General features: G+C 41.8%; 1 protein-coding gene across 5 annotated transcripts in view; it reads right to left on the bottom strand.

The window, feature by feature from the left end:
• Positions 1-642: 642 nt before the first annotated feature.
• GASK1A (golgi associated kinase 1A) overlaps positions 643-14,998 on the bottom strand; it is a 54,374-nt gene continuing 40,018 nt past the window's right edge. For 3 of the 5 annotated variants that reach the window (XM_038388829.2, XM_038388830.2, XM_038388827.2), the window contains 3 exons: positions 5,996-6,118; positions 4,916-5,019; positions 643-3,471 (listed from right to left, as the gene is read on the bottom strand). In XM_038388829.2, the coding sequence (XP_038244757.1) occupies positions 3,261-3,471; positions 4,916-5,019; positions 5,996-6,118 (438 nt within the window). In that variant the 3' untranslated portion in view covers positions 643-3,260. The remainder of the gene's footprint in view (positions 3,472-4,915; positions 5,020-5,995; positions 6,119-14,998) is intronic. The other 2 variants (XM_038388832.2, XM_038388831.2) reach the window with 2 other exon arrangements.

Here is a 14,998-nt window from a genome sequence, read left to right as displayed (position 1 = left end):
GGCCTGGCTGCTGGCCCCCACCGCAACTCTGCTTCCACCCCCAGCCTCGGCCCTGGTCACAGCTCCGTCTTTGGCCCCAGACCCACTCCCAACTGCAGCCCCAGTCTCGCCCCTCTTATCCCTGTCTGCATTCCCCAAGCCCCAGCCCCACTCCTAGCCCTGGCTCTGAGGAGCATAGGGGGGGGCACAGACAGGGGGAAGGGTGAGCATGACTGTCAAAAGTTTGGGGACCATTGATGTAGGCTGACCTGCACATCGAAGGCCACAGAACCTCACCCACCCACTACTGAAGTAGGCCCATAATCTTTGGTTGAGCTACTGAAGTCCTCAAATCTTGATGTAAAGATGTCATGTTACAGAGAATCCACATTTACTCTAGCTTAAACCAGCATGTGACTCTCGTGCCTCAGGCTGCAGAGGAAGGCGAAAACTCTCCAGTGTCTCTGCCAATGTCACCTGCGGGAATATTCCTTCCTAACCCCAAATATGGTGATCAGTTAGATCCTGAGTTTGTGGGTGAGACCCAACAGCCAGACACCTGGGAAAGAATTCTCTATAATAACTGAGAGCCCTCCCCATCTAGTGTCCACTCAGAACACACAGATATGTATTAATCAGTAGCAGATCTTAGTGTTGTTTTAGGATTTTTTTTTCATTTATTACACATACAGAAGTGACATCTTCCAAGTTTAACCACCCAACACACACATATACATGAGAAAATACAAAAAACTGCATGTTATGCCATGTTAAATTTGAACAGACAAAAACCACAAGAAGTCAGGAAATGCAAAGTTTTTGGTTCTAAAATCAACATTAACTCAGCCCCATTGTTCAACATATGTGTTTTGTGGTATTGTTTGAAATTAACAAATACATCAGCCAGAAAAAACAAGAATGGAACATATCACACATATGGTAGATGGTCAAATGACTGTTGCTGTTAGGACTTCAACTTTTGCAGTACATTTTGTGGATTTAATTATGCAATATTATTGTTCTTTATTATTTATTTATTCATGTAGCTCTCTAGCTGTGCATAGATTTCACAGAACGAGCAATGAGTTACTCTGTGCTCATAAGAGTTTACAATCTTATGTCGGGCCTAGTTGGCAAACACTTACTGCTGAGCGTAGCGCTTACAATTATGAGGCATCTCTGCGATGTCATTGACTTCTTTTGGACTCCACATGGGCACAGCAGTCCACCTGTGCAGCTCAGTGCCAGGACAACACAGGAGGTGACAACATATGGTGAGGATGGGGAAGGAGTGGGAGAAAGATGAAAGCAATGGAGTAATCCTGCCCTCAATGAAGTCAGTAGTAAAACACCCATTGACTTCAGTGGGACAGGATTTCACACATTAAAATGATGTGGTCACTCTGGAGGCCAATGTAGTATCTTGGTGGTTACAATTTTTTTATAGTAATAGCAATTGTTTTGACTTGATGAACATGACACTAACATCACTTGTATTGTTTAATCTTTCTCTTAAAAAGAAATGAGAGAAAAGGAAATTGCTTGTGCAATCGGATGGTTGCTTTTTAAATGATCCCCTTTAGTTTTTGAAGCTCACACCTCACTGAGAGGAATATGGTGGGAGAGGGGTGAGTTCCAACCTTTTCTGCTCCTGTTATTTGCCTGGAGATCATTTTCTGTAAAACAGGTTTGTAGGGTAGCAGCACATTTGTTTACACCATGGTGGATTTTTGTAATAGAAAACAATACAGACCAACACTTTCAAAAGTGACTGGTGATTTCAGGTGCCTCAGTTATTGAGTGTCTGACTTGGGACACCTTGAAGGAACCTGATTTTCAGAGAATGGGTGCTTAACACTTTCTGAAAATCAAGCACCTATAAAATGTCTCAAGCTGGGCACCTGAACTCACTAGTCACTTCTGAAAAGCTTAGATGTATAGCAAATACTAACTATGCAATTAGAATGTCAGGACTACTGCAGAATGAAAACTTCAAAGAGACCCTAAAATACCAGATTCCCCAATTATTTTTTTTTTATTTTGCACTTGCAATTTTTTCCTGGCCGTGATGTTTAAGTCAGTATTTTTGGAGGATTTTGCTGTGCATTTTTCAGTGAGACATTTACAATTTCTGACATCTCTATTGTCAAAGCACTAGACAGAGAGGCACAATCACACTCACTGCCTGAGCAGCCAGGCAGATGTACAGTGATGACAAAAATAAGACAGGATTCAAGTAGGCTGTGCCAAAATTCTTAGCAGATAGCATGCTCAGAAGTCATTTTGCAGGTGCTTATCATTTTAAAAAATATTTTTCTGCAAACCAGGGAAGGTTTCAAGTTTCGGACAGCTGCTTTTGCTGCTGCCATGTCCAAAAGAGGGTATTTAAAAGATCTTTAGTAGGAGGCATTTTTGCTTAATTCTCCCATAGCTCAACAGACAGAAGTGATTTAGTTCAAACTTATCCAAATAAAATAAAAATTCACTCTGGACCTAGCATGGAAAATTGCAGCTCAAAAGGTGAATGTTTCAGGAAGCATTGAGTGTATGAAAACAGCAAGTTAGGCTAGAAAGTGCTTTTCAATCTTAATTATAGCAATTGCTGCCAGATGCTTGCTGCAATGCATTATGGGCCAGATTCTCAGCTGGCATTAATTGATTACATCCAGTATCCATAGGCACATCATTCATTAGACTGAGGAAGACCTATCTTCGCTCACATGCTATTTCATTATATATATAATTCACTTTGGAGGTGCCACTCTTTTTTCTTATGTCAAACCAAACTGGTCATATATAGACTACTTCTGAAGCAGTTAAGGCTTAATCAAAAGCCTGTTGAAGTCAATGAAAAGACTCCCACTGGCTTCTATAAGCTTTGGTCAGTCTCAAACTGTTGAGTTAATATTTCTCATATTGTCCTTAGTATTTTGCCATAACAGTCAAGATAAGATTTTTGAAGGAACCTCATAGAGTTAGGTGCCCAAAATCTCAATGCGATTCAACTCCTTTGAAAATCCAAGCTGGAGTCAGTGCTCAATAAATACTTGGTAAATTCATTTTCCCAGCCTTTCTGTAATGTGTCAGAAATTTTCTTTCCCCCATCTATCTCTTCCTAGGATCTATTCTACTTCTTCAGGATATGTTGCTGAATTTGATTCTGAAGAACCAAGCACTCGAGCAGGTTCTGATCATAAAAACTTTAGAGGACCGAGGTGTAACCATGGTTGCAACTTTACACTTTATATCAGGCGAGTGTGTTGCTCTTGTAGGGGCATGTTTTAAAGTGATGAATCCGTAAAGATTGTCAAATTGTGTTCCTGAATGTACTGCAGTAGGACCTGTCCTCTTCTGTTAATGACTTGAAGCAAGTGTCTAAGTCCTTGGTATCCACCCTGGCTTTCCCAGAATTCCTGATCCATGTACAATGACTTCAGAAGTATGTTCTGTAAACATCCCGATTTGAGCACGGTCACAGCTGTCTCAGGAAACCTGACGATGAAAATCAGAAGATGGAAAGAAAAGGAGTTGGAAAGATAAAATCATATAGCTAAGGGGTTAGGGCAGGAGAATAGTGTTTGCTCCATTTCTGTTTCTGTCCCTGGAAGTAGTCAGAGTTCTGTTCTGTTCATATTTTATGCAAAGCAGAGATTGTTTTGTTGCTAACTATTTTTCTTGGCTGCAGAGATGTTGAAAGCTATAACAGTTTAAGAAGCACAAAGTGAGAGATCAGGCCCTCACCCAGAACATTTGAATCTGGATTTTCAACCCTCAGTGTTCAGGGGCGGTTAGATCCTCAGTTTAGGTCTATGTCCAGCTCTTGCGAGGATGCACGAGAGCAATTCAGTGTGAGAAATATACCCTGATATTAAAGGGCTATTACCCTGCTAACCCAATAGGTTCCAGGCATATGCTTTAGGGGACACAAGTTGCCCAAGTGTCTTGGGACAAGTTATTCCTTAGCACATAGAAAGGGACTCAAGTGGCAAGAATTGGAGGTATGTCCAGATTTCAAATTATTCAAAGTCCAGGATTATTCCGGTCCAGGGGGTTGAGTGGTTCCCATTTCTGCTAACAAATGACAATGGATGTAAACTATATAAAACTCTGCTTGTAATAGGCGAGCTGCTTCCACAACAGTGCAATCAGAAATGAATCCAAATGGTCTCAAATCAAAAGACTGATAACATGTGAAAACTGGATATGTAATGACGCATGAAATACTGAAATATCTGTTTGTTTGATATTTTGGGCAGCTGCCAGTTACAGGGAAAATAATATGCTTCATAGTTTCTGAGATAGTCATCAGCCACCCCCAGTGTGAGATATAAATATTCACTTCAGTGTGAAATATGCACACATAGGGCCTGATTCTGATCTCACTCTAATTTTATACCACTGTATCTCCATTAATTTCAGTAAAGCCACTCTCCTGATTTACACTGGTGCATGTTAGCTCAGACTGAGGCCCTATATTTGTGTTTCTGATATCTGTGCATGTAGGACCTTATCCAAACCCCATTGAAGTCAATGAGAGTCTTTCCACTATCTTGACAGCGACCTGTCTCAGCCCCCCATATTGAGGCTTGAGCAAAAAGGCAATCCAAGAAACTAAGATATACGAACGTGGGATTGCACAAGCTTTCAGTCATGGTATATGTGGAACAAACATGATCGTGGCAGGGGTGTAGATATCAACGAGGTATATGTAAATGTAAAGGACTCAGTCTTTCTACTGGTGGTGAGCCCTAAGAATCTATCTAACAAACACAGGCAAGCCCCATCCAGTCCAATTTATTTTCTCTAGAGACACATCTATTTTTATTGAAGAACCTTAACTGTTCTGCCTTATATATTCTGAAAGGGAATGTTCCAATGGCATGGGCTGTGACCCTCCGGTACTGTTAGCTAGAATTGCTTCTGTTGCCCTTCTTACCCATCTATGCCTTCCAGTAGCCTGAAGTTGAGTTTTGCTTCCGGATGGTGAGGTCTGCCTGCATTGTCAATGAACACTAGGCGAGATGGCTCACTTCCCCGGATCTGGTAGGAAAAAAGCAAGAAGTTCAAATTTGGGGGGGTTCTTTAAGCTGACATTTTGGGAGGAAGGGTAATTTGTATGCAAAGAGTGATTTTGGAACATTTAGGGTTGGTAGCAATGACCTTGGAGCTGGTAGCAAAACCACAATTTAACCCAAAAGTCTTAAGTTGCTGAACATATGTACTAGCTGCGCCAAATAAAATGGCAGAGGGTTGCCATGGCCAGGTCCCTAAAGTTAAACTCATCTTGTCCCCAAGGATTAAATTGGTCTGTAGATTTCTAAAATGAAAGTCAGATTGTCATTATCTAATGTTACTGAGCAACCTCAATGTCACACTTCATTCTTAACTGCCTATTTTATTGATTATTATCCAGGGACAATATTTATTATCAGCATGCTATTTGATTTCATGGTGAGAAGACATGTAGATTGAATTTCATTTGTTTAATATTCTGGCAGAATAAAATGTGTGTATTGTTGAAGGAATACAGCCACTGTATGACTGCTATGTCATGCTGAACTTTTACTTCAGAAGTGCGTACGCAGCTATGCAGCCAGAGGGAGATCATGTCATTCTGTTTTTTAAGGCTGTACCGTTAAATGGAGAGAGGTCTCCCTACCTCATGCTGTCACACTGCGTTTCATTTCAGATGCAGAATGTTACAAAGAGAATCACACACTGTGCTTGCTGCTCGCTCACTCTCAGGACCAGATTCAGATACACTGAGCAACAAATTACTCCACCAATTGTCCCATTGACTTAGTTATACATATAAGAATCTAACCTGCAGACATTTTACATGTTCTTTATTTTCTCTTACCCTGAAATAAGTTACCTAGACATATTTTGCTCTTTGTGGTGGGGGTAAAAACATAACAAGAGTCAATAACAGAGAACCAGTATGGCCTGCTAAAGAAAATGTAGATGTTAGAAACTGAAAGGATGGAGGCAAACACAATGTCTGGCAATATCATACCAGGATATGGACCAGGACCAGCTCTGCAGGATTTCTACACTTTTCATGAAGCATTTCCTCCATGCAGGGTTCTGCAGGGTCTGGCTGAAATCCACAGCAGTAACGGTCCAGGCGGTCATGAGCCTGTGGGTGACATTTGAAGTATTTAGAGGCTTCAGAAATTTCAGGATTGAGATCTTAAGTTGTAATTTAACAGGGAACTTTTCATGCCTGGAAGAAAAAAGCTTAATAAAATGTAGAGAAAAATCCAGATTATTTGTTAATGAAAGAGCTGTTTATATAAAAGATTGGGGGGTGTTCAGAGACCCATTCAGAAATTTAGTTGCTTTTCTGTACTCTACTTAAACCATTTTGGTCTGGAAAGTGGACTGCAAAGCTCCCAATAACAGGCTTTCTTGCAAGATTTCAGACACTTCCTGCTTGCAGTATTTCAGTACGTGATGTTTGCATGAACTGAATAGATTCTGTTTCTATCTGAAACAAAGAGGAGATGCATATAATAACTAAGGCAAAACAAAAAAAATAAGTTAATTGATTTTTTTGAACCTCAGAAAGGGATTTTCTCAGGCAAATTCAAATGCTGGATGAAGGTTTAGATTGGTTCCTGTTTTATATGAACCATTTCACCCTTCCCTAATAATAATCTAAACAACTCTTGATAGAAATGAGAAGAATGAAGAAGGGAGTGTGGGGAATTGTTTTATACTTGCTTGGCCTGTTGGTGCATTCTTAACACCTGCATAGTGCGGAATTTGTCCTGCATGCAGTTTGCAGACCAAGGTGGATACTCCAGGTGGGGCACTGTAACTTGCTTTTACTGCATCTGTGTTTAGTAATTCATGGGCACTTTTGAACATGCTCCTCCTCACTCCTGACACCCCATTCAATGAAATGCTGATGCCCTCCCTGAAGTCCTGCTCCTGCACTGGAGCCTTTATTGGAGTGTGCGTTATACGGTCCGGGGCACAAAAACAACTGTCCTCTTGTGGATCCTTAATCCAATGTAGAGATTTTAATTTAACATCTTTTTGGGTTTATTCCCCCGGTTTTTCGTTGGTGAGTGCCCCAATGTTAAAACCACCACCGCTAGGAAGGAGCTACCTCTGGCAGCAACTGGCATGTTTGAAATTGTCATCCAAATCCTTAGGGTCAAATCCTCCCCTGGGTATATGGTTAGGCACAGGGGAGAAGGAATCCTTTCATAGGCTGTTATGGGGTCATTACTTTAGTCCATTGCCCTCCTGCTGTATACTTGCCCCATAGAGGTAATGGCTGTTGGATACCCCTAATGGCAGACTGACTGGTCTTACCACCACTCCCCTCTGACCTGCTCCATTTACTAAACCCAGGCAGAAGGTGTTGGGCTGCATGACACGTAGGTGTGCATAGACTTTCTACATGAACATGGGTCCCTGTCTTTGTCCCTACTCCACTCCTAAAGAGTGGAACCACCTCACTTGTGCTGCACGCATGACACTCTATATCCTTGGAGGAAGAAATAGGATTTGATTCTCCTTCAAGATTAATGTTATCACTATCAAGTGAAACCCAGAAACCATAATCTCTTTCTAATTTTTCATGCCCCATGCTGTTAGCTTTGTCACAATAAGCTATTGGTTTTTATGCTTCTTTGTATAAGGCAGCCAGTGTGCTGTCTCGGTTATATAATAATCACCCCAGAGGTGTGCAAAAGTGCCAGGGCTGCATACAGGAGACTGACTCACTGCCTTCTCCGAAAGAGGCCTCGCCAGAGCACAGCCACATAAATCAGCTCCTGCAAACACATCACACTTTCCTGAAATGGGACCAGTGTTGCTGAGGCAGGCAGAATTTCCAGAGTCGGTAGAAAAACTGACTGATTTCGCATGAGGTTGCCAAGGAATCTGGTTCAAACCAGAAACCTGTGAATCTATAGCCTGGTTTTGGGTTATGAACCTGTAACTTGGGTCAGGTTTGCTGAGGTTCGCAAACCTTTTGGTCAGGCTGGGCCAAATTTCAAGTGAACCTGACCTGAGTTTCAGGTGCCAAGGGGGGATTTCTGATTTCAGTGGAAACCATGTGATACTAAGTAATTTCCACCATTTCAACTTAACACCTACTAAAAACTTTAGCTGAATTGTGTTTTGTCTGAACCCCAAACTCAAATCAAAGCACAGAGGAATAAGGTGATATAAGGAATGCACAGTTTGATTCATGTGACCATTATATTCCTAGCCCTCTTAGATCCCAAATTAATTAATTTGATGCCCTGCTAGTATTTCTTAACACAGGCCCATCAGTTGATGTTTAATGAGGCACTCCCAGCAATATTTCTCCTTCAGGGAAATCCAAGAGCTAAAGCATTTTCTGAAACCAAACGCATTTGAACTCAGGAAAGTGTCACACTTATTCCATGCACATCCTACATCTAGATGCCTGAAAGTGCAGCACACTTATTTCTCCCACCTTTTATGTCATTTTCCATTATAGCAGAATTAATAGTCTGTGCAGAACATAAAGAAAATCTCAGCTGATTTACAGAGAGATTCAATGTGCTTGTGCACTAGACAAAAGTTTGACTCGGCATACTCACCAGGAGACTATGAAAAAAATCATAAGTTGTCATGCACAGGAGGAGACATTGGCCACATTTTCAAAGGTAACTGCATTCCAATTTGGATGGGTACTTATATTTACAAATGCAGAGTTGCAAACTGGGAAATTGCACATGAGAATGGGTAATAACATCTTGTGACTTCCCTCCCACCACTCTAGGGGGAAGATGGCAGCCAACAGCATGTATGCCAGTGAGACAGAGGGTCAGTTTGGATAATGAGCATCATGGAAATACTCTTATGACAAGAGGTCTGGGATCCTTAATGTTCATGCAGATCAGACAAGATTTTGCAGGTGTCATCTGAAAAACTCCCATGAAATATATTACATCAGATACCTATGTCCTGCCTCAGGAGGGAACAGCCCTTTTATTAACTGCACAAGTAAAGTATTCAACTGAGTCTGAGTCTGCTCAGGTGTCTAGAAACAGCCAACTCATACTGGGCATGCTCAGATGCTTGAGACATGCATTAATATAATCAGTCTCATGGTTCTATTACAGCGGTTCTCAAACGTCATTGCAGCACGACCCCCTTCTGACAACAAAAATTACTACACAACTCCATGTGGGGCTGAAGCCGTAACCCGAGCCAAGCCGGCCTCGGCAGGGGGGCTGAAGCCCTCAGGCTTCGGCTTTAGCCCTGGGTGGCAGACCTCAGGCTTCAACTTCAGCCCTGGAGCCCAATGTGTCTAATGCATGCCCTGGCAACCCCATTAAAAAAGGGTCATGACCCACAGTTTGAGAACTGTTCTATTATATCATTTTATTAGCATGCTCAGTCCCATCCTACTATATAATACCTACCTTTCTATCCCCTCTCCTCCTTTGCTGAAGGCTGACCCCAGCCCACATTGGGGTTTCATTAAAAAAACCTCCTTTGCTCAGTACTTGTGGTAACTGTTATGTGTGCCCATCTGGATAGGAACATATTGCCTATGCTCCACCCACTAGAATGTGGGAGGCTGCACCTTTTAGCATGTTGCTGGGAGACTGTTTTTAAGAAACCAAGGAATAAATGTATATTAGAATAACAGAAGTTAAAAGGTACAGGCTGAGTCTGACATCTGACTTAAATATCTCTCCAGGAGCTGGTTTGGATAATTGTCCCTGGCTGACGATGATGATCTTGCAGAACAGTTGTGATGCGCAGTGTAGGATTGACACACCTACTCTCGATTGACATCTGCTCCCCTATACAGTCTCTGTCTTTATTTACAGTATAGGTAGAGCCCAGGGAAGACCATATTCCATCTAGGCTCTACCTATACAGTTTATTACATCGTGTACATTTCTGTAATAGAAACAGACACATACCATCAATCTAATGATCTCAAATGCTTTCTAAGCATTAATGATTTCAGCCTCTCAACCACACTATGAAGGAGGTAAGTAGCATTATACCACTTGTACAGATGAGGAAACGGAAGCAGAGAATTTCAGTGACTTAGCCAACGCCCCAGAGACTGTCTAAAGCAGTGCCAGGAATAGAACTCAGGTCTCCCAACTCAAAGGTCTACGATTTAGGGATGAGACTATTTATTATAAATGTCCTGTTGGAAAGGAGGTGTTTGTAAGGGATTTCAACAACACTGATAATTACAATACAACAGCCCATATATTAGAGGCTGCCTTATACTGCAGAGTACTTTAATGTGCAGGGAGAGAATATGACCTACCTGGACCACTTAAGTCACAAAATATGAGGCCTGGTTTTGTAAAGTGCTTGAGGGGTTCCTGCTTGTAATGGAAATCTAAGCCTTTTTCTGGCAGGTGTAGGAGAAAAAAGGGAAGGTCTTGAATTTGACTTGTACACAGTTGACAGGAAATTGCTGGAGAGACATAATAAATTGTTATTTGAGCTTCCAAAAACACTTGGTAACATTGCCAAAAGTTAATAAAATGATACAGTGCAAACAAATATTTCTTCTCAGGAAACTTTCTAGTTCATATTTTTTACAAGAACTGAAACAGTTTAGAAAAACCTGGGTCCCCTGAAGCCCAAGGGAGAAAGAAATAGCAGGTGTATGGATGGTTAAACCACAGTTGGGGAAGATTTTTATACTATACTACTACTAGCGGTTGGATGCTGGCAAAGGGGATCAGACTCAGAGCTGTGCATAACTGGTTGGTTTTGGCCTGCATGGGTGTCAGAGAACTTTGTCATCACTTTTAGCTCTCTTAGTTTCTCACTTCTCACCCCTCTGAGTTGCTCTTTACAAGTTGAGTTGATTCTAACCGACAATGGTGAAGGCACGTTGAGTTTAGTTAAGCTCTGTGCATTATATTTGGGGTTTGCAAGGGTTCATCCAGTCTGGAAGAGTTACCATGTTACAACATATTGCAGGTTTCATACCAAAAGAACAAAGCACAATCTTGAAAAATTCATGCCTTGCCAAACACTCCAAAAAAGTTTAAATAAGTTTCCAGCCTTCCAAAATGGTGGCAAGTCACTCTCTAGGAGCAGTGTATATAGTTTGACAGTATAGCCAAAAGGACCATTATGGCCATCGTATAGTGTGACTTCCTGCATAACGTACCATAGAACTTCCCTCTGATTCTTGCACTGAGTGAAATGAAGAAAGGTGGGGGCAGGAACCATGGTGTGGGGAAGGGGAGAGGGGGAGGTGGGTAGGACCAGGATGTGGGAGGGTGGGATGGAGAGAAGCAGAAGAAGACAAGGGAAGGTGCAAGGACAGACGGGTCTATAAGCACCACAACACACTCCCCTCCAGATTCTGGAATTGAGTCGTGGCCTTTTACATTCCTTTGTTAGCAGCAAGTAGCTGTGAAACCCACTGGCAAACTGTGTGCCTTTGTTTTGTGGAAAAACTGGTCTGTGATCTTGTGCTTAAAGGCTGTATCATAACACATATGCTTACGGGGGCTGGGTTAATGTTGCACAGGCAACCTTCATTCTAGCATTTTCTAACTTTGGACAGCTTGACTGCCTAGAGGCCAACAAGCTCAGGGCCCCGGTCGGGAGAGGTGTTGTACAAACATATAGGGTAAATGACCATCCTTGCCCCAAAGAGCTTGCTGTTTAGAAGACAAGACCCATCAGTACAATGATGAAAACGAGTGGGTTGTGGTGGGGAGGGTGAGGGAGATGGGGTAACAGCAATGATGGTGTGTGCAATTCTTAGCCAGTCAGGAGCAGTGATCACAGCTCTCCACCTACCTATCCCTCAGCCAATTGTAGTTTGCTATCTGCATTACAGAAGAGGTGAACTTTCCCTGGATTTGGACTGGGAACAGCTTGGAAGAAAGAACAAAAGAGCATGTCAGAGACATGCTGATAATGGCTGTCACTTGGCTCTGGAACTCACTCCTTGCCTTGGTCTGACAGACCTGGCATTTGTTGACTTTGAGGACATTCTGAAACCCTTACCTTTTTCTCCTACATTTCTTGAAGGATGATGGGTTGAGGGATGGGGGGTGCTCAGGTTGGGGATGGTTATTCTAGATTTGACTTTATTTTATCAGACAAGTGCTACATTTTCTCTAGGTTGGTTTGTATGGGCAATTCCTTGTGTGGCTGATTCTTATTTACATTGAGGCTCCTTCACATTGTTCTGGCAAACGTAAAGGAGCCTTAATGAGGGCACACATTATATATGCATGCATTTTCCGGCCCCTTTACACTGCAAGGGTGTGCAAAGGGACCTCAGAGTAAATGAGAATCGGATCCATATATAAAATTTTGGACAAAATGTGGCCAGTTTCTTTCCTGTGGCACCATTTGCATGAAGTGGGGTTTTGCTATGTAAGGTTCACACATCTCTACCAACCGTGGTTCTCATGACATCCCTAGGAGACTTTAATCATGTGTAACTGGGTCATTTGAGCCTAATTCTATCTCCACTGAAGTTAATGGGAGTTTTGCTATTGACATCAAAAGGGACTAGGATTTGGATTAATTTAACCTATTGTATTTTGATGGATTCCTGCCATGTTTACCAGAAGATCAATGTTGCCAGTTGAGGCAGGAAAGTGTAGACAAAGGCAGTATTATGAGCCAAATCAAGGGAGAGATGGTATGCGAAGTGACCAGCCAACTCAAAGCTAAAAATCACTACCTAAGAGATGAAAGCTGCAGACATTGCCAAACTGGGAGATAACTGAAACAGAGGTGTTCTAATCCTGCTTTCTAGCAGCAGTGTTCACAATACACTGCACTCTCTCTTCTGGAGATTTTTCTTGGCAGCAAACTTTTTGCCTGTGGAGAGAGGTTCATAGAGAATGGTTTGAATCATGTTAGTAAGCTACAGTATGAAAAATAGGAGTAGTCTCTGTGAGGTGTTTATAAAGGATTTTGATCAGTGCAGCTGGCCTTTGGGAGCCAGTGTGAAATAACTGTATATTAGAGAAGCTGCAAATAATAGAGGCACTCCCTTAGGGGAAAGCCCCACAGAACGTAATACAGAATGATAACCCCTGCATGGAGTTTTTGGATCATCCTATAGAATTCACTACTGAATTCTATCCATGATCCAAAATTCTACAGAATGGTTCAGGATTCAAAGGATTTTATGATCTATTAAATCTTATAGGGTTTTTGAGTCATTTCTGAAGAACTTTGTTACATTTCTACAATATCCTGCTAGCTTCATCCCTATTTAGCTTGATAGGACTTTTCCATTAGTGATGATCTCTTTGGAGCTATTAAAAAACCCTGTGGTTTGTTTCTGTCATTTGGTCTGCTTAACACCTTAGGTAAAAGTCTCCCTCAAACATCATCCTTTTCATTTAGGGCCCAATCTTTGCATTTAATCCAATGAGATTTTTGCTATGGGGCCCAATTTTCCCAGTGGGAGCTGGATCAGGCCCTTGAAGTATTCTGAGTGGTGGGGCAAGGAAATGGAAAAGAGAGTAAACTTGTCCCAAATCTTCCTCTTCCTGGTATTTTTGAGTCACTGCCTGGTTTCTGTCTGGTATGCCCATGGCCCACTGTAGTCTCCCCATCACTGCTGTGGTTGAATCTGAGATCTGCCATATATCTACGTGGGAGGAGAGGCAGTAGCTGTTCACATGGTGCCCTGGCAATCAGTCCACAAAGGGGCACTGGTGTTATCCTATAAGAGAGTTACTTTCCAAAGCCTCCTGGCCCCGAGATAAATTGCTAACCTGGAGTTGTGGAGGATTATGAATCAAAGAGCAAAGAAGGAATCCATGCTGGACAGCTTTTTCCTGGCTGGGGATAGGGGACCAAATAATACTCACTATCGAGGCCAGACATCACACAAGGATATGCTCGTGGCCGGGAGATGGGAAGTGGTGGTATTGGAATGAGGGGGGCAGAGAATGGAAAAATGGTGTAAATCAGTGTAGCTCCACTGACTTCTATGCTGATTTACACCAGCTGAAGATTTGACCATATGGTTTTTAAGTAAAAAGGGTGACGTCCTGGTCCCATTGAAGTCAAGGGAATTTTCCCACTGATTGCATTAGGGCCAGGATTTCACCCCATAACGCCACTAACTCAAACCCAGATGTGTTTATTAGTTCTAAAGTAACAGTCACACACAAAAAAGCCTATCCCAGAATTTCCATTTCTGCTCTTTAAACACTTATTTTATTTCCTGCTAGATTAGTTTTAAATATGAATGTTAATCGTTTTAATGTAACATATTCCAGTCATGACTGGATTTGTTACATCTAGTCGTGATTGACCCCTTCTGCCAGACATACTTTGAGGTTATAAAGATTAATGGTTAAGCTCTGCCAAAAAAAAAAAGTAATGGGAACACATATTTTAGCAGAGATTTTTTAAAACCTTTCAGATAGTTTTTTCTCGCTAATGCTTGTCCCTGCAATGGTAAGTAATGCCCCTGAGGTATATAAACAAGGCTCTATCTCCCATATAAACCATCTCTTCTTCTTCTCAGTTGCCCCTAATAACTCACAATTCTCTGTTCAGAGACACTGTAATAATCCCCTATTTTTCTGATTTTCCAGATGTCAGATTAAGCACTCTTAATCCACACACAGAAGAGAAGGAAAATTTCCATGATGGGAAAATGATCCTGGTTAGAGGGAAAAAAAGCTGATTTTCAGCAACAAAAAGACACCCAGGAACAAAAGAGTCTGGGTAATATTAAACTGACATAAGATTCTTTTAAATGAGCATGACGTCACACCAGTGTGAATCAGGAATAACTCCACCCAAACTAGTGAGGTTACACCAGGATAAAACTAGAATAAGTGAGATCAGAATCAGGTCAGATGTGTCTGAAGCTTGCCTGTGGATCTATGTTCCCCTTCAAGTCCAGCATGCACAAACTATACAAAAGCACAACTTTTACCCTGAGCTTCCAACTGCACAGCATGTTGAGACGTGATAAACCAGCTGTCTCTCCCTTCCACACACACTGATTATTAAACACGTTTACTGAAGATTGACAGCTGCG

The sequence above is a fragment of the Dermochelys coriacea genome, chromosome 2 (assembly GCF_009764565.3).
Source record: "Dermochelys coriacea isolate rDerCor1 chromosome 2, rDerCor1.pri.v4, whole genome shotgun sequence".
NCBI classification, from domain to species: domain Eukaryota; kingdom Metazoa; phylum Chordata; order Testudines; family Dermochelyidae; genus Dermochelys; species Dermochelys coriacea.
This window is presented reverse-complemented; position numbering and strand designations above follow the sequence as displayed.